The sequence below is a fragment of the Haliotis cracherodii genome, unplaced genomic scaffold (genome assembly GCF_022045235.1).
Source record: "Haliotis cracherodii isolate W230 unplaced genomic scaffold, xgHalCrac1.p SCAF_16, whole genome shotgun sequence".
In the NCBI taxonomy this organism is placed as follows: domain Eukaryota; kingdom Metazoa; phylum Mollusca; class Gastropoda; order Lepetellida; family Haliotidae; genus Haliotis; species Haliotis cracherodii.
In genome coordinates this window covers 28,377,646-28,398,814 of record NW_027266271.1, presented here as the reverse complement: position 1 = coordinate 28,398,814, position 21,169 = coordinate 28,377,646, and the positions used below count along the sequence as shown (strand labels likewise).

The 21,169-nt window shown below is 39.4% G+C and overlaps 1 protein-coding gene across 1 annotated transcript; it reads right to left on the bottom strand.

The window, feature by feature from the left end:
• Positions 1 to 13,355, bottom strand: LOC139464048 (cytochrome P450 3A29-like). The gene is made up of 14 exons (XM_071245573.1): positions 13,270 to 13,355; positions 11,040 to 11,127; positions 10,073 to 10,125; positions 9,725 to 9,821; positions 9,106 to 9,222; positions 8,155 to 8,243; positions 7,552 to 7,703; positions 6,344 to 6,480; positions 5,940 to 6,048; positions 4,425 to 4,582; positions 3,879 to 3,967; positions 3,303 to 3,440; positions 2,654 to 2,804; positions 1 to 1,838 (listed from the first exon to the last, which is right to left on the bottom strand). Exons 1-14 carry the CDS (start codon positions 13,341 to 13,343, stop codon positions 1,758 to 1,760), a joined length of 1,533 nt encoding a protein of 510 aa, XP_071101674.1. The 5' UTR covers positions 13,344 to 13,355; the 3' UTR covers positions 1 to 1,757.
• Positions 13,356 to 21,169: the final 7,814 nt, after the last annotated feature.

Sequence of the window (21,169 nt, the reverse complement as noted above, 5' to 3'; positions counted from 1 at the left end):
ACAAATGTAACATCATACAACCTCAAGCTTAGACAAAAATGCAATCCATGTATGTGTGTCCCTCAGTCTATGTCAGCGCGTGTGTGTCTGTGTCTGTGTGCATGTGTATGTCTGTGTGTGTGCCTGACTGTCTGTGTGAATGTGTCTCCCCATTTGTGCGTGTGTATCTGTTTTGTAAATCATAGCAATATATATTTTGTAGTTGTTGTAGTAGTGTAAACTGTCACAGATAAACCACAATGATTGTACATGTATTAAGTATTGTATTACTAATTCAAACAAGTAGTGCATGCGTAGAGGCTAACATGCACTGCATAAGGCTTTAGATACAACATTTAGCAGTTTGTATGGTTGTTTGTTTGTTTGTTTGTTTGTTTGTTTAACGCCTCACTCATCAATATTCCAGCAACATGACAGCGGGTTGGAAGTAACTGAGTCTGGACCAGACAATCGAATGGCTGATATCATATAATGACATGCATCAACCAAGTCAGCGATCCTGACCACCCGATCACGTTAGTCGCCTTTTCTGCAAGCACTGGAAGACCTATTCTACCCCGGATCTTCACGGGTAGTTTATGTTAAAGATGTCCTCTAGTATGTTTTTCGTGTGTTCAGTGTGCAGCTGGCGGATATCAGACATATATAAGTTAAGCTATCACCGATATGAAGCTATAACACAAAACACTAAATGTCACATGACATAACACTAATTATTATATACTTCAGTATGAAAGACCGAGTTTTCTAAGTTGAGAAAGGTGATATTTCCATTGCAGTGAACATCATTTGATGTGTTGGGGGCAAATATACAAGTCGCCCTTAAACTATCCCATCCTCAGCGTCTCAACCACCACTACACATCGTACAAGACGTGCATAATGTGTGGCCTGCAGAAATTAATGGAAATTCACAATTATTTGTAAATATAGTTCATCAACATAATTAGAATACTACTACAATATGACTTCCCCAATTATGTTTACATGCATTAACTCAATTCGTTTTGGGGGTTTGTTCAAATCTGAAGGAAAGTTATTGTTTCCATTATTCATTACTTTCCCATTTACGCAGCCACGTCGTCAGTGAGTGAGTTAGTTGGGTTTAAAATCATGTTGGATAGTGTTCAGTTATATCGGGGCGTATCAGATTAATGTGCGAAGGACGCCCAAGAGTGTTGGGATGTGGGACCACTTTGGTGAAACCCACGAGCATGTGTACGATGCTGAAAAATCACGAAACATAATAACGGTAAATTGGGGCTTTCGAACCAAACAATGTCGGTTTCATGCACCTTAGATGACTGGACATGCCAACATCCCCACTGTCTTCCGACAGAAAGATATCATAGTTTGGTTTGAGTTCAAGGCCCTTCTGGTATAGCAACGAGAAGCACAGGAAAGATTGAAAGGACCCAAACCTTGTTTGACCCACAGGAAATGTCAAATCTTAAAGTTGCTGAAAACCCTGAAACATTGTATTGAGCTGTTAAGGTCATTGTCTAGTATAAACCAACATTTTTTACGAATTGAAGAAATCAAAAACGCTTAATTCTATTTCTTATCAACACAGCTGATGACTTTCAGAATGATTGGTAAGGGTTTTCCTTATCTCCAAAAGGGTGTGAATCCCGTGAGTTAGTAATGGCTCTCATCATACTGTACATTTTGACGGTGGCAAAATACACTTCACTACTATGTTATGTCATAGCCTGATCGAACAACCATATCTGTGTTCTGTTGGTTTTGTCGCCATCTTCAGCATCTTGGCGACACTTTCAGTATTATGTCTTTTGATGGCTGCAGAAGCAGACTGTTCCTTTTAAACGTCAGTACATCCTGTGAACACAGCAACAAATCCATGCAAGTTGGATTTCCCTACAGCCAAGCTCGAGCTCGATCCCCGACCGCGTCATACCGAAAGACGTTAAAAGATGGTACTTGTTGTTACCCTGTCAGGGAACAGCATAATGTGTTCTACCCCGAACATTGATTCTCAGATATAGCAAAAACATACACCGAAAAGCGGTATATAACGACTTAGGAATTCATTCCATACAATGACACATGCTGGTGAACATGTTCAAACACTTAGTTTTTGGCAAACAGACACTGTACACAACTACTAACGATCAGCGTCACCAAGAGTTTGCCAACGTCGCGATCTTAACAGGTAAACATTTTATAACACCTCCGACAACGTTTTCCAGTATGTTCTGAAACACTTTCATGGAAAGTCAAATGTGGGAGTCCCTCTGGCAAGTGTGTGAGTGTGAGTGAGTTGGGTTTAACGCCGCTTTTAACACTATTCTAGTTATATCACGGCGTGTCAGCTTAATGTGGGAGGAACGCCCGAAGGGATGCAGGTCTCAGACATTTACAACTTCGGTGAAACCCACGAGCACGGGTATGGTGCTGACAAACCTAGAAACATAATCGGGGCGAATCGGGTTTCTTTCGTGGCAAAGGGACGCAACTCTGCACATCGAGCTTCATTCATATCTCCTGTGGAAGCTAGTTTTGGATGAGAAAACCACTTGCTTGACTACCATTGGCAATCTCTCTCTCCCCCTCCCCCCCCCCCCCCCCCCCCCTTTTTCTGGCAAGAATGGTATTGGTTTCATCATATTAAATATTATATAACGTATTCCTACCGGTGTGTCTGGCGCACGCTCAAACGTGACAATCTTCATAACATGAACCAAGGCAATCTTAGCCTCAACCAGAGCAAGACGCATCCCAATACAGGCTCGAGGACCGTACCCGAAGGCAAGGAAGGACAGCGGATTGGACTTTTCATCGTGTCTACAAAGAAATAAGTAAATGTCATCTCAGAATCAATCATACTTCATATTTCAATAGCATATTTACATGAAAGTAAAAACGTTGTCGTAAAGCTAATCAAGCATATTATATCAATTTGACACGTAATGATAAGCCTAATTACACTTTTACAATGCCCCAGTCTCACCCCAAGCACTGAGGACAACGTCTAGACATATCCTTCAAATTGGTCCCGGGCTCAGTGTTCTTTTAGGACACTTTCCACGATGATGTGATGAGGAATTAACGTAATATACGTTTGCGGTGTAGAATGAAAAGAATTGGAATTTTTTGTATAATGATGTTTACAAGCATGCTCCAAGGATAACATTGCTTCACTCCAAAGGCTCGGGGTCGATTCCCCACATGGGTACAATGTGTGAAGCCGATTCCTGGTGTCCCCCGGCCGTGATATTGTTTGGATATTCCTAAAAGCGGCGTACAACCATACTCACACACTCACACTCACTAACTCATTACCTCTCTGGCTTGAAGGAATCTGGATCCTTGTAGAGCTGAGCGTCTCTCTGCATCGCCATCACAGGAATAAAGACGGTTTGACCCACCGAGATTGTTATGTCCCGGATCTTGATAGTCTCAGAAACGTTCCGATTTAGCCTAATACACGAGGATCAAGTATGAACATAAATGACAAGTTATGTTATCCCATACAATCTCTTTTCCAGGTGATAAGGAAGCAGAAGATTATACTCACGGACGTTGAAACAACTCAAAACAACTTCATGCTTACTAGTTATTGCTCTTTAAAGCTCTTATCTGACACACACAACGTACTTTTCACGATTATTTTACCTAAACCTGTTATACAATTTAACTTGTCTCCTATTGGTTTCACTTCAGCCTTGCCTGTGTTATCATTAGTGTCGTTTTAATGGCTGACCAAGGCACAGAACTATTGGCATTAGATTTGTATATAGCACTGGGTTTATTATATCATTTAGTCACACGACGATACCACTATTTGATTTACTGGAAGGAATACTGTGTTCATCATTCAGGTCACACATTGTAACCAACTCTCTCTTGTACACGCACATGACAGCCGCTGGGTAGAGTCTGAGCGTCTCGGTGATGACGCTGTCCAGATACTTTAGCTTCCCAATGTTGTCGTAGTCAGGATACTCCTGGAGACAAAACAACAAGACTGTAAGCGCCTTGATATCATATCACCTGGGTTGCTTCTTACAGAGGGGCGACTGGGCCACCCGTACCCCCTTTCTCTGATGTAGTTCTTTCGTGGTGTTATCATAATATAAACAATAATAGTAACATTTATGGTCCTTATATAACGCATTTTCCACACTAAGTGTGTTCTGTGTGCAATGCGGTGAACATATGCAGTCCCATTATAGGCTGGAATAGTTACTTACTCCTGGCAATACAATAACAGTTTTGAAACAAGAGCATGCACATCGTTTGACCAACTGTTACAGCGATCTACAGCGATCTACCACTTGAGTATCAATCAACACAACTGGGATAAGTTAGACGTCTCTCACGACAAGCATGGGTTGCTGAAGACCAGTTCCCACCCTGATATTTACGGGGTGTACGGTAATACAACATGTATGTTATACTGACATTCCCCAACTTTTCTTTAATTTCGTTGTATGCCTTCTTCTGTATATCCGGGTGAGTGGCCAGACAGTATGACACAAATTGCAGTGTTGAAGCCGTTGTTTCGTATCCAGCAATAAAGAACAGTATCCCCTGGGCAACTATTTCATCTGCGGATAGACCTGTAAGGGAAACAAAATGTATTTTCTTCCTTGTTGTGCCGCGTAACTGTTTCTTTATCAGATCGTGGCGAACCACGCCATGAAGCTACACACAATATCTTGGATAACACCAAAAAGTTCGCGTTAAATTTGGTACTTGTAGAATGGAGGCATACCTACTGAATCTGTCATAGCACTCTCGTAGTCATTGTTCGTTGGATATTCTGTTATATATATTGCCACCCTTGCTTTTAATAATATATCAACCTCAGCACCCTATTTCAAAATGTTTATTGAGAAAATTGGGCATTCTAAATCGCCTACATGTCTTAAAGAAGTGCTTTGTTAATACAGAATTGTATTTTCTTCCTTGTCGTGTTGCAGTAACTGTTTCTTAATTCAGATCTATAAAACACTCAAAACCTGGACCCAACCCATGCCAAAATATTCGCGATAAATTTTGTCCTGATAGAATGAAGATATAAACAAAATGTGTTTCAGTGTAGAGCTATGTTACCTGTAGACATTGCTGTGCTAAACGTAACGATGTGCGTGTGGTTTCCAATTCTATTTTTTTTAATTATATCAACAATATAACTGCTATTAATCAATATAAGATTTTGGTAAAATTTCTGCCTAGACAACACATTTCGTTCATCACAAATAACATAGTAAATGATGTACTCGACCTTATTGGTGCGAGAGGGGTGTTGCATTAATCTAATAACTCAAATTTGTCTGATATATTCAACAGGTTAATTGGTCGAATTCAGGGACGACTAGTTTTAATAAGTATTCGTTTGCTTTAATGCCATCATTTTTAACACAACCTTCACGACAATACTCTCATATATGAGATAATACAAGCGTTATAACGTTCAACAGACAAGAACGGTCACAAAACAGGCAGGGCATCAGGATATGTGAGAAGCGCCAAATGCCAAGCTGAGTATTTGATGTCATTGAATCTGTCATTGCACTCTCGTAGACGTAGTTCGTAGGGTGTTCTGTCTTAAATGTATTGCCACACTTGCCTTTAATACTATAGAAACACAGAATTTCAAAATGCTTTGAGACTTTGAGTATTCAAAATCTCCCACACGCCTAAAAGAACTGTTTTCAAATGATCATTGTTTTTTTTCTGATATATTCATCAGGTACACCATAGTCTAATGTAAATTATATATAACTGACAGACCAACGAGACAAAATAGATTCATTAATGTCATAGTAGAATTAGGGTTAACTTAGTCAAGGGTTCAAAACATGTCTGTGACTGATATGATTCATGGAGCTTGGTGTTTTACGTTTAAATCAACACCTCAACTTCTTTTCAAAGTGACTATCCATACTTTGCTTCATATATGGTTGTACTCACGCTTGACCGAATGATTGTCAGTAGTTCCTCCATTGGCCACGCCACCCTTCTCTTCTTGTTGATCCTGCCCTTCAGCGTCTATCATGTGTTGCAAGAAGTCATTCCTCTGCTACGAATATAGAATTGGTTGTTGTTACAGTAACATTTCAAATCTTTGAACCAACAAATATTAAAGGAAACAGCCACTTTTGTTACCATTTAGCATTACTAATGCATACATGATATATGAACGTTAAAATAAAATAAAACCTACTTGTTATTCATATTGACAAGTATGTTCCTGCCTATTAAAGTTGACTTGGGTTGTCAACAAATATCATCCTCAACATCCTCCAGACAGGTTAGGCGTTATAATGGTGATATTTAATTCCCTAAGCCTAAAATCAACAACTCCAATATCCAACCTCTCGCTGTTCCTTTGAGTCATGCTGTCTCTGTTTTATCATTTCCCTAATGTTTCTGTGGAAGAACTTAATGACTGTCTGTGGAAAGAATCCCATACCAAGTTTTTGCCGGAAGGGAGCAAGAACTGGTATCATAACTGAAAATACAACAGAGAGACCACAAATGGTCACATTACATGTATTGGCAACTAATAATAATTATTATGTCAAAGGGATCATGGCTTTAAAGATGTTCTCTTTCAAACATGGGAAAAGAAAATACCTTTGTTTATAATTTTTTAAATACAAAATAGTGGCACATTTATTTACAACACAGGATTGTGTTCATAAAGCATTTAATTGTATTCTCATCATGAAAACGAGGAGCTGTCAGACAACTAAGTATTACAAGCAAATTCAAGACAAAGTCATGATCGTGGATGATTATCGTCGGTTTTAAGTCGCCATTACAGTAACGAACTTCATCGCTGTTGATCAACCAGAAACAACCTTCGACAAGCCAAACTGACAGCGTATCATATGAAAGCGTGAGATTCAAATGTTGGGTTAGTCAGTCCTATCATATTATTCAGTAGGTATTTCAACCTTATCAGCATCGTCAAGTTTCCTTAAATACAGCTGTTATTTACAAATGTGTTACATTTTCAAATTGTAAAAATCTCTTCACATCTGCTCAATTATTCTACAACGACTACAGGGAATACACATAGATCAATAGATCAGTATTCGTCCAGATTCATTTCGTTCACATGACTTAGTGACGATTCCAGGATTTCCATAGACCTGATTGATTGATTCCCTTTGTTCGTCCATTATTCTCCAGGAGATCAGACAGAAGGCGATCCTAAATGTACTTTACATCTTTCTCGACCCAGAACATATATATTCAAACGACACGTGTATGTAACTGATGATACGTTAAGTTGTGTATGTGCATGCATCACGTACACAATTCTGTTACAGTGAATAGACCTACATTATATGGTATTCATTCTTGATTATGTTTCTAAACAGTTCGCATATCAGGCGATCAAATTTCATGCAAGCGATATGCCACCCGTGTTTCACTACAGTGTGTTATCATGTTACCTGGTTGTACGTGCCCACAGGAAACAGAATGAACACTTGAACACCAACAAGTCTTATCCCCCCACCCACCCCTGATTTGAAGCCTACAATAGCAAAGTATCTATTATGAATCAACTTACCTCCGAGTAATGCAAAAAAGGATCTCAGTTTCGTGGGGCTAAACATCTGTTTAGCATTAACAACAAAGGGGTGGTTGAAATCATTCTGGGAATCCACTTTTATACCGAAGGCAGTTCGTGAAATCACGTCCATGGTGTAAGCTCCAAAGTATCTGAAAGAGATATATTTGATGAAACCTTATGTGGGCAGTACATTATTCCAATCCAGCTTCTGCTGACAACTCAAAGTTGAACCTAATAACTGTGAACCCCTTTAATCCAGAAACAACACCTTCTTGGAGAGAGCATGCAGGAACTATAGCGTCCAGATTAATTGGGTTTCACTTTATACAGGTATGGCATTCCAAAATACATTGTGGTAATGATGGGCTTGGACTGACTGTGGTATTAGTTTGTTTGTTTATGTAAAAATAAAATATCAGCGCCAAGTAATCATTTGTCTCGATCATCTACAGAAACAGATTCTTTTGAGCTTGAAAGGTAAAATTATCATGAAAACTATATGTATGGTCACCAAAACACTATAAAGTGTTGTAATGGAATACTCAAACTGGTGATCATAAAAGGTTATCCAACCGTTTCCAACGAAAATAACGCACTTACTGTTTCATTGGCACTCCTTCATCTTTTCCAATGGCTTTTGAGAAATTATTTGCAAGCGCCCGATCACAGTCGTTGATAGGGATGCACATCTAGGAAGAGAGTATTGTATATGCACTATATCCTAACGTACTGACATACTGGTTCTGGGCTTGAATTATTGTTTTGTTTGTTCCGGGCAATGCTGAACAATACTTTATTCGGGTTTTACAAAAACATATACAGTTCGCTTTGTAACCTGAATGTTCTAACAAACTATGCTGCGAAAAAGCGATAATTTGTCTCCCTCCTTTCAGGGGATAATAACTGGATGTATTAAAGCAGAGACCGATCACAAATCCTTCACTTTAGGGTTAGTTGTCAAACTGATATGTTTTGTCAGGAACTCATAAAAACATCATAGAAAGGGACAAACCCCTATATATAACCATCTAATGGACGATTCCGACCATATAATAAGTATGTGCACATGAATCACTATCAACTAGTGATGATACCAGGTGTTCGCAAAAAGATAAGCATATCCTTCCCAACTGGTGGCGCCGTCACAAACACTTGCCAAGACAAGTAGAGTCCTTACTTGAACACACATAGAAACATATTGTTCATAATACAGAAATTGTATCGGCCATCATTTTGGTCACTGATGCGTCAAATTTGGAAATTTACACCACATGTCTGCCATAATAAGACGTTTTGATAGTTTGATTTAGGGCCTCCACACAGAGAGAAGACTTCATAACTTATAATGTAGCAATGTCTAAAATGATTCTCACATTTCCCATATCAATTGATACCAATGTCCTATGAATACTTCCTGTCACCATTGATTACCTCTACTTTCTTGTGGCAACCATTGGTTGCCATTGGTTCCGATGATAAGTGTGGTATCCATGGTACTAACGCTGAAAATGCGTATACATTTATTGAAGGAAGGCTTTGAAAGTCACTCACCCGTCTCAGTTTGCCACCACTGAAAGTTGGGCTCAGGATACTTCTCACTCTCTTCCAGGAGGCATCTTCCAAGAATGCCAACGCCAAACTGAACGGGTAGGGTATAACCATGGGGAACTGGAAGTTAGTGAAAACATTTTGCCTCGCAACACACAGAACACCGTGAACACGTCAATCAACAAAAACGTCCTCACGACAAGCTGTTTCAAATTGCAATTTGTATGTGAAAATTCCTAGTAATGGACAATACATGCATTGTCAATTTATTCAATGTCTGTGGTTGAACTTGAAATATGTCGTATACGTGGATTCTTTTTATAAAAGATATTACATTTATTTTCAGACACTTTAATCACTAGTGATAATATTTTGCCAAGAAAAGAGAGTGGGCATTGTATGTTTCTAGTTAAGCGGTGTGCGAGACGTCTGGGGTGCCTGGATGTGGTACCACACATTTGTGAGCAATTTACGATCAAAATCTACATTGAAAGCAAATACCATGAAATCAATCACAACCTATCCGTCATTGTTTTAGCTGTTACCATAACAGTAATTATGATACATTCACATACCGGAAATTGTTGCACCAATAATGTAAATAATTCACATATTTACTTACTGCTCGGTTTCGAAAGTTATTGAAACTCTTGACGAGGACCTCCTTCAAGATGTCCAGATCGGATATAACAAAGCATGGACGTCTCCCCGTGAAGATCCTTTAACACAGAACACACACATTGATACATCTCATATGAACCGAGATGATGATATAATTAGAACACAGCAATGACATTTCGGCATCATTGAAATAATATCAAGACCATAACATATGCAGTATCTGCTTATAATGTCGGTACATAAACTATATCACGGAACACGTGCACGTGCCGACTTCCGACTCATGTCTCTGTGACTGTACTTGCCCATCACACCTACTATTTAGAAGGTATCTTAAGCATGAACGTACCCAAATGTACGTCCGTAACGTTGTCTCAGGGTAGGTAGATCATAGAAGATACCCTGTAAGAAAAAAGGAAAAGGATTGCATACCTGCCTCTCGCCTCTCTGACAATATTTTCATACATCCATGAAACTTTAAGTGCCCTCATCCTTGTCACACAGGCCTGTGGACCTTACCTTGCTGCGACAATTCATTTTTTAGACATATTGTACCCTCTTGCGCCGCAACCTTTCATCCCATAATTGTCAACTTAATATGTACTGAAGCACCAAATGCTTGACATGTTATGTTCTTTTTATGGTCATTGGCCAAGTGGTTCGGCAGCTACATTGGATTCAAGATTTTCAGAGTGCAATTTACTTTATCTTTGGTACATTGTCTTTACGACCCAACCCCTCTGAACCTATTGGTGGAAATACTTTCGATCTTTCTTCTAAGAATTGTTTCCATATTTAAAAATCAAATTATGGTAACCGTTTTCTGTGTCATTTTAGGTTTCGGGCATTTTAGATTTTACTTCTGATCGGTGTTTTCTTATCAATGTTACGTGTAAAATCTTGAAACTTTGCATCAAATTTTGACGCAACATGTTTCACATTTATTTTTTTCTGTTTGCATTTCAAGAGGCGCTTTACAAGTGGCGGCCATATTGGATTCAGGATTTTCAGAGTGCATTTTAGAATCGGTAGGGGGGCGCTGCTCTGTGGCGACAAGCATCATTAGGTTCTCCGATGATCAGCAATTCCACGTTAACAAGTAGTATATGTGTTTCTATTAAAAATTTATGTTACTTGGAAACAAACATGGGGTTGAGAGTAATGGTAAGGGCAAACAACAACACAGATACAGTGATAAAATGTCGGAGTCGATAAGATTGGTCACATTATGGAATGGACTATTTGCATGCCATTGTAGAAGAGTGAATTATTCAGTTATGTTGGCAAATAGTTGTAAATGTTATATTTGGACCTACAAATCCAGCGCTGTTCCCAATAAAAGGGTATGGTGCTGGACCAGGAATGCCCTGCTCCTTGAAGTAATTGAAGTTCCATGTTCCATATCTGTAAGACAAAGACCATGGTAAAATGTACATTTGGAACTTGTAGTGAGTGAGTGAGTATGGTTTTACGCCGCTTTTAGCAATATTCCAGCAATATCGCGGCGGGCTTGGAACTTGTACATATCTTCTGGTGGACAAACTGAAGAATTATTTTTGAAAACATTTTATCCCAATCACGGAACAATTTGTGTATAAAAGGTCCATATAAGGTCAGAATTGTAACTTGATGGCAACTGTATCAAATAAAGTAACCACCTTGTATTGATATTTATAAACTTAGAAGCCCAGTTGTTCAAAACGATGCACTGATATAGTCATATAATGACTACCATTATTGTGCTTTTACGCCCATTGGCAGATAATCGAAATTGATTATTCTCTTGTGATGACGTTAAATTTTCCAATGGATTATTCTTGTCAGTAAGGAATGTCAGAAAAATGAAGAGGAATATACATGAACATTAAATTGATAAATACATTGATGTTTTTGTACTTCCGACTTTCATTCCAGTTTCTCCCTTTGGAGCAATAACGACAACAAAGCGGACTAAGTCGGAGGTTCTCATCCTGTTCCTTCTACCAGTCTTGACACCAACGTTATTAACTCCAGGTCATTTCAATATTGCTATTATTTCTCAAAAATCGTCACGATATGGCTGAAATGCTGCTGATGTGACGTTAAATATTAACTCACTCACTCACTATTTCTCAAAATGATAAATGATTATTGTACTTAAAAATAAATTAATTTTGAAACAGTTTCTGTCAGTTAACTACAAGATCGAAAATGTCTACAGTTAATTTGCAAAATAACAATGATAAAAATAGATACGTTTCTTCAAGTTTGGGTGATATTCTGAAAGCTTTATATTGTCAAGAGAAGGAACATTGCACTGTCACGGTGCTTAAATAACAATTACGCCGCTCGAGTGTAAGCTAGAGTAACGCCTCACACGGAATTATCAAAAGGTATGTAGTACAAGAGAACATGCGTAAACACTCACGTTGAAATGTGAATATGAGTCAGTGAGTGAGTTGTGCGTAACGCTGCTTTTAACAGTATTCCAGTTATATCACGGCATGTCAGCTTGATGTGGGAGGAAAGACCGAAGTGATGCAGATCTCAGGCGTTTACCACTCCGGTGAAACCCATGAGCACGGTTACGGTGCTGACAAACGTAGAAACCTAATCGGAGCAAACCGGGATTCGAACCCACAATCATAGGTTTCTGGCATGCCCAAGGGACTCAACTCCGACGACAGGGCCACCCGTGCCCCCAAATGAATATGAAGACACATGGATTGCATTAAGGCGCATTGAGAAAGATAGAATAAAATAAAGTTATCAGGCTAATATACAGGCAACACTGATAGTAAACTAGTTCTAATAAACAGATGACACGATCTAAATACATATAGGGTTTATGAAATCTACACAGGTAAAGGTTGCCACGACGTCAGTCTAAATAGATCAAAGGACATCGGCTCAAACCAACTGTAACCAGCTTCTGTCATGACAGTTGGACAGCGACTCCAGTTGGACGATGTTCGGGAATTTATCCCAGAGGAAATACAGAATAAGCTATGTTCGCCAATCTGGCCCTCGTCACACGCTTTATTTGCCTCTATTGTTAAGAGAAGGAACAACGCAACCTACATGTATGTCTTTATTTCCCCCTCCTAGACGTCCTTGTATCTAGAGACCCCAGTAACAAGATCCGGACCACCGTCTAAAGGACACCTAACCATTCTGATCAGTACATTTACTTGAACTCTTACCACCCTTCTAAGACTAAGTCTGGCATTATCTCCATACTTTTCAGTGATTCTATCATCGTTGAAATTACGTTCCCGGTGCATCTGGTCAAGTGGGGAAAGGCTTCCAGCGTATATCTCGTGAAAGGGGGTCAACGCTCCCGATATTAACACGCTGCGTCCATTGCGCAAACTCACTATAACATTTTGCCAAACAGTCACGATTTGACATCATCTGTCAATATAGATCATGCTGACACTGCTTAATTTCGACAAATGATCACCACAAATTTTCTAGTTTTTACGCAATCATACAACATAAGGTACTGTATATGTACACTGACACTGTTTAATAAGCTGTTTACACATATTTCAACTGTCTACTTACATATAAATAAGCACAATCGCCGTCAGAGCCAGAATGAGATTTAGCGGGACGTCAAAGAGCCCCAAGATCTCCATGTTGAAGTGACGAGATACTGTTAAACACTCACGAAACACGTAGCGCGCATGACCCAAATATCGAGTGGTTTTTGTACTGCGTCGCCCACTCAGATTGTACGAGTAAATGTTTCAAGGTTACATTATACTAGGTTGTGCATGCTTGTGTTGTGGTTGGATTTTGTGTATATGTAATTGCTTATGTTTGTTTGTGTTTGAGTCTCTATTTATGTAACTGTATATATGTGTTTGTTGTCTGGGTTTGTGCATCTGAGTGTCTGTGTTTGTGTGTCTGTGCTTGTTGGTGCTTATCATGTGTCTCTCTGTGTGTGTATCTATGTAGGCGTTTTGTTGTGTCTGTGTATGTGTGTTTGTGTCTGCATATGCGTGTTTGCATATGTTTGTATGTATGTTTCTGTGTGGCTGTGTTCATATGCATGTTTAATTAGCCTATATGTGTGTGTGTGCCTGTGTGCTTAGGAACGTTTGTTGCAATGTGTGTGCGTTAATGTGTCTGTGTATGTGCTTGTGTCTTCGTCTGTGGTTGTTTGTGTGTGTGACTGGGTGTAATAGCTTCTGTGTGTCTGTATGCTTAGGAACGTTTGTTGCAATGTGTGTGCGTTAATGTGTCTGCGTATGTGCCTGTGTCTTCGTCTGTGGTTGTTTGTGTGTGTGACTGGGTGTAATAGCCTCTGTGTGTCTGTGTGTCTCATTTAGTGTATGTTTGTACCTAAGAATACGTGCGTACATGCCTATGTTTCCTTTAATGTATCTCTACAGTTGTACCTAGTGAATTATTTACCAAGCAAAGTAAAGCCTTCAAGACGTTTTGTGTCGGACATTTGCAATACCACAGCAGGGGCCACCAGAAATTGGACTCATACGTTGTACCCATGTGGCTGATGTATGGGTTTTCATCAGTTAGAATTCATCGAGAGCTCACATTCATATGCGCAGGAGATTGTTGATGTTAAGACGAATTTCTCAAATGCAGTTGTATGTGGTCAATAAGGCAGGCTTCTGTTATGTGTATCTGCACAAGTTAAATTTATAGAATAGTGGCACAGATTATTAAAGATGCCACGTTATAGGGATATACGTAGCTGTACATGCTAACCATTTTCGAGAACACCTGGCGTAATCACTGATTTTTAGTGATCCAGTCATATAATTTTCATCCTCATTTTGCCTTTTACGCCAGATGTAATTTGTTTTGGTTAATAACCGAGACTGGTTGCTCTCTGGCGTTGATGTTTTATATGTCAATGTAGTTGTTCAAACAAACTAATACCTCAACCATTTCCAAGTCCAATGTGTATTTGGGAAGACCATACATGTATATAGTGAAACCTCGTTAAGCTGGACACTAAACTACGGAAGCGTAGTAGGGCCCCGGTGAAATTCTTTTTGTCTACGTATCTCCTACGTAGAACTTATTATCTTCTACGTAGGACTTAGTATCTCCTACGTAGGTTTGGTGATAGGACTTAGTATCTCCTACGTAGGACTTAGTATGGCCTAGAATCACTATCTCCTACGTAGGACTTATTATCTCCTACGTAGGACTTATTATCACATACGTAGGACTTATTATCTCCTACTTAGCACTTATTATCACCTACGTAGGACCTACTATCTCCTACGTAGGACTTACTATCTCCTAAGTTGGACTTCTAATCTCCTACGTAGAAGACACTAAGTCCTACGTAGGAGATAGTAATTCTAGGCCATACTAAGTCCTACGTAAGAGATAGTAAGTCCTACGTAGGAGATACTTACACAAAACAAAATTCACCATGGCCCAACTACGCTTCCGTACTAAACTGCACAGTGAAATAATCCGCATAAAAAAAAACGGACTAACGTTTCTGTTAATTTAAGTGTTTTTAATTGGTGTCGTCTGTAGGTTTCAATGTATCAATTTCATTACCACCTTATTTATTTATTTCTGTGTCTCTGTGAAATAACACGAAAAGGGATATTATAAACAATTCAAAATGATTTATGTACATCTACTTTTCACACAGATTTGTACAATTGACTTGACTTTGCATGTGTTTGTGACTGATGCCACCGGTGGAGCAGGATAGAAGATTTGTAAGGGTTATGAAGACCCTTGACTCTGATGTTAGTGTTTGCCAGGGATGCTTCTTAAGTCAGTATTTTATATTATTTTTAATCGATGAATGTTTAATAACTGATACTGGAGCTTTATTTACCCCATCAATTTGTATCGAGAAATTTACACAGACCTAGCTTCTCTAGTCGGAATGCACTTAATAATGAATTCTAGTACAATTACTGGACTACAAGGGCAAAATTAGATGTGAACAGAGAGTAAACTGTAGACAGAACCAGAACAAATGTTTGATGGAAACCCTATCTTTCTTAATTACTCCGTATGTACACGATGCAGTAATACAGTGTTATAAGATGAACCACTCAGAATATACACCCAAACATTAACAACTCCACAAGTGAATTTACATACGTTTACTCCCAAAATGATATGCATGACAACGAAGGAGCAGGGTACACAGGGTAGGCTCAACTTTTTGGTGTCCCCACTATTTGACAGTGATTTATAAGCACAAGTTCATGATATAGTCGTAATTGTACAACCTGGCAGAGATGTATATGAATATTGAAAAGGTTTTAGTCGCTTTTATTATACACTCATCTACTATTGAATCAGCCCGCAATAGTAGTCATTCTGAGTTATCAACATTTTAAAGTTGGCACATCTATGACGTGGAGGAATAAGTTCCCAGTACCGAAAACAGTGTTTGAATATGATGTGAAAGCCTCAAGTGACACGATTCGCAAACACTAGTTAGCGATAACTCCCTTTCTCCGATTTTACGTGTTTGTTTCTAGGTCTCGGTCTGTTTCCCCCTGTGTATAATATACTTAGTAACTGATTCACACCCACAAGGTCGCAGTTTGATCTGTCCCACAAATTGAACCCGCCTCGATGCTTTCTGACCCAGGATGAACATTGCAACACACCTCTTCTTGCAAACCTATTGATATCCGCCACACTCCAAGTAGGCCACCGTGTGCAGTGCTTCCCTCGAAAGAGAGACAGGGAGATATGTATAGGGGAGAATTGGGTTATGGCCGCTTTGAATAATTTCATTTTTCCGCGACCTGGTTTTCGTACATTGAGCAGTGTTCCATGTACATGAGGTTGGTTGGTTGGTTGGTTTGTTGTTTAACGCCGCGCTCAGCAATATTCCAGCTATATGACGGTGGTCTGTTAATAATCGAGTCTGGACCAGACAATCCAGTGATCATGAGCATCGATCCACGCAATTGGGATCGATGACATGCTTCAACCAAGTCAGCGAGCATGACCACCCGATCCCGTTAGTCGCCTCTCACGACAAGCATAGTCGCCTTTTACGACAAACATGGATTGCTGAAGACCTATTTTACCCCGGATCTTCACGGGTCATGTATGACACAAACACGTACACAAATATGGTTTGTTTAAATAACCGTGCTTCATATTACACTTATATTGGGAGATAAACATACCGCGTAGAGGTAAGATACCAGTGGATTAAACTAACACACTAAATAGAATTTTGAACTGAACAGTGGAAAGCTTTGATGGAAAAGCCATTACATTGCAAGGAGAGTATATTGATCTATATTCTGCCATAAGAAGACATTGAGTGAAGCGGTCCAATGTTATGAGTGGGTTGTCACAATTAAAGAAACAACAGATAACAGCCATTCAACGAGGTTTCTGTGCAAGCCCAAACATTGCTTTTTCTTCACATGATCATAATTTACTTGCGCATGAAAAGGTTATTATTATCGCACAGCAACGACGTGAGTCAATGTGAATTCTACCATGACATTGATGAATGCTTGATTCTGATTGGTTAAAAAGAGGTTTCCTTTTTTGCTACGGAAACCCCGTTCAAATATAATAAGCCTTTTCACACAAAAAACGTGCGTATGAATACATAGATAGCCTACATATCGATTCACAGAAAATGGCTGCCAATCGATCATATGATATAGTGTCAAGTAGAGGAAATACGGTAGTTTGATATCGGATGTTTGGGGCGTTCTAGGCCGCAACCCTGACTGCTTCGATGATGACATTAAAAGATTTAACGAAGGCATATCTTTTGCATACAAATGAAATGTTTATGAAACTGTTAGAAAAATGTTCTATGGTGACCAGAATCGGAACAATTTAAGCTATTTCCTCATTGAAACAACCGACAATGAAAGTAAAATATAACATTATAAAAATTGTTTGAAAAAACAACATCACATCAGCAGGGATAGTTAGTCAACGTGTTAATGTTGAACAGCATCACACTGTGCATCAGTACTGGGTTGTCTTCTGGTTTCCTGCAATTCTTCAACAGCACTGTTACTGTTAACAATTTCTTTGGCAGCCATAACTGAGAGTGCAGTGCAGATACAGTGACAACCGGGACACGTTAGGACGGTTCTCATTTCAGGGTGGGGAGGTATAATTCAGAGATTCACACATTAAAAATAAGTGAAAGAGTGATATCTAATAAATTTTGTTGAGAAAATAATAATTGTTCATTTTTTGGGTAACTTTTTCTGAAACCCACGAACAGGTAATTTCATTATTGAAACAACCGACAATTAAAGTGAAATATAACATAATAAAATGTGTTTGAAGACATTTTATTCATGACAACATGGTGTTTACAAACCTTTTTCTGATCGATATCCATTACCATTTCCGTCAACCACCACCGTTAGAATTTGGCAGGAGGGGATTTGAAAGTGCATTAGAAAACACACCCTTTCGAAAGTCCACGAAAACAATGTCCCAACTGAAGTGACAGCTTATCAAACTTGATGAAATTAATTTCAGAACACGCACAATTATGAAAATGATACACGACCTACTATTTCTGGACCACAAATGTCTAAGTTCTGTCACTATTAGGCTTTGGATCCGTGAAATCTTGGAAATGACAGGTCACACCATGCAGATTCCTCGTTTCAAAATATCCGGCTCGTCTGCAGCCTAAACAGCGGCTGTTCAGTCATACTCATTTCCATTGGTAATCATATGGATGTACCAGCAGGCTCGATCAATCCCAGTAAATCTACAGGTAAATGTTGAACCACATCATAGATCTTGGTTGTCATCTTGCTTCTTTTAACTAGATCAAGTTAATGTAAACACATGATTGTCAGCCATTGACAGCTGTGTGGTGTGAGTAACCGTGATTTAGGTCAAGTTCTGCCACATCCAAGTTCGGGGTGGAGAGGCATTTACTTTGATGTTATTATTGTTTACTGGGGGTAATTGCTATCTAACTAATAACTCTTAGACATTTAAATGTATATTAGAATGTTAATTCATAAAGTTTGCTGTAGAAATATATTCGTTTAGCATTTTAAAACCTTTTTCTATTACCCGTCACCCCTACAATAGAAATGATGACATGTTCGATTTCCAAGAAATGACCTCTCTCACAAATTTCGGAGAAACGACAGCCGGACCACAGTGTTCAATAGTGTGGAACAGTTTGAAAGAAATAAAAACATCTCTCTTTGGATTAAGTTTGGAGTGTTATTTGTCAACTTTGTTTGAAAAACTATGTGTTTTGAACACTTATTATGAACTACTCACGACTTTGGTGTTTTTTAAGCTTGAACTCTAGTAATATTTGTTACATATATAACTACCTGTGACCTGTGTTATTACGCGTTGCAAGAGAGCGCCGTTTTGAAAGCGTTGTTGCCGTCATGGTAGAATGGAGATAAACCTACTGTGTTCAAACCTACCTCTTTATTATACTTTGGAACCGAGCGCTTTAGCGCGAGGTTCCAAATTATAATAAAGAGGTTTCTATTCTACAGTGGGACTACATCAAATTTCAAAACACAGTAGGTTTATCTCCTAAATGAGCACCCTTAGACGAAACTGAACCAAGCCCTGTGAGGTTGTTTTGCGCCGCACGCTCTATTATGACGTCACACCACTCATTGTCACTATTGTCAATATGACCTCACAGTCGGCTTTTGCAAAGCGCCGAATATTGATCTGTGTATGGTCCCTTAGACTTCAGATACACTATCTTATATCGTATTTTCTGCTCATATGCATTACCAGATAATATGACCATTGTATTTACTGCATATCTGCGTTTCGTAACTGATAATTAAAATGCCTTTCGGCAATGATTAAGAAGGATTTTCAGAGATGGTTAGTGTAATTCGATACCAATTATTGACCAATCAGAATCAGGTAATTTCCAAATTCATGGCAGAATGTAGATAACATGGGATGGATGTGCCTTGTATAATATACTGAACCGCTAAAGAAACGTCACCATGGATAGATATAGGAGAAACCTTTTTTGTCCAAACACTGTAAACATACTTTGAGACATATTAAAAGGATGAAACATGGCAAAACTGATCATCAAGTGTCAAATGTTCTTAAAGTGAAACACAACACGTCTCTGAGAAAATGGCATCACAAATCGTGTGTGTCCGCCTTGTGCATTGATGACTGCCGTGCAACGTCGATACATGGAATGGATGAGGCGGTTGATGAAGGCCATAGGCACTTTAGCCCTCACTCTAAGGAACGCCTGACGTCCCACAGGTGCACAGGGCCTCAAAACGCCCCCTATGTACTGAGCCCCTGTTAAGTTGCCCCTTATAGTGACTAAATCCAACCTGCAATCATGAGAGATACATCCCAAGCCATTACCGAGCACCCACCGTATACAACAGTCAGTTCAATGTTCCTGGAGGTGTAGGCCATTTTCCGGTGCCTCCAAACTCTTGTTCTTCCATCGGTGACGTTAAGCAGAAAGCGACTTTCGTCTGACCAATGGATCCGTCTCCAAGTTCTCAGATTCCAGTTCTGCCGAGTAATACACCATGCTAAACGAGCAGTTTTGTGGGGATCTCTCAACACGGGACGCTTCCTGACCCATCTAGCCCTCAGTCCTGCTGCTTTCAGCTGGTTCCTGACAGTTCTGGTGCTGAAACGACGATTTGGCAACCACGGCTGTTTCAGACGAGTACTTGTTAGAAAGGGTTTTTCGGCGTATGAGACTAAGAAGGTCCCTGTCTTCGCGAAGTGTCGTCACAGGAGGTCTTCCGGATCTGGGACTGTCCTGAACATCTGAGCATGTTTCTCGACTAAACGGCTTAAGACAGTGTGATGATACCCCAAATTCCGACCAATGGCATTACAAGACATTCCTGCGTTATGCATGCCGATTATATGCCATCTTGTGGCATGGCATGGTAAAAAACACAATATCATGGAATAACTGTTTAAAACCGAGCTTAAGAAAGCAATTTTAACGTTTGGATATACTGCTCTAAGAGATACTCGAGGGAAGCATGCGCACGGACATACCATGCATGGCAAATGAGCTTTCGTCACACATGAATGATTACATCATCTCGAGAAAACACAATTCCTCCCGTAATTATATCTTTCATGACTGTTACAAATATTGGGACCAAACATTAGTGAAATATATTAGGGTGTGCTTAACTTTTGTCTTTGTGTATACATTTGCCTGTACTCCTCTTGTACTTGTTCCGATTCACCTGACATATCAATAGTGGGAGCGCAAGGGGACTCTGTGGCCCGAGGTTCATTCAGTAAGTCGTATGCTGTGCTGAACAAATAGCCATTGATCTTAGGTTCGGACCCGAAAATTGACCCAATGACAAAGTGCTATAGGAGCATGTTTTTATGTTTGATGATGAGGGAGAGATAAGCCTGACGTAAGTGATGTAAAGCACAGGTATTAGGAGTTCTGATTACAATAGCGGAATGTAAAGGGTTTGTTACCAGCCAGCAT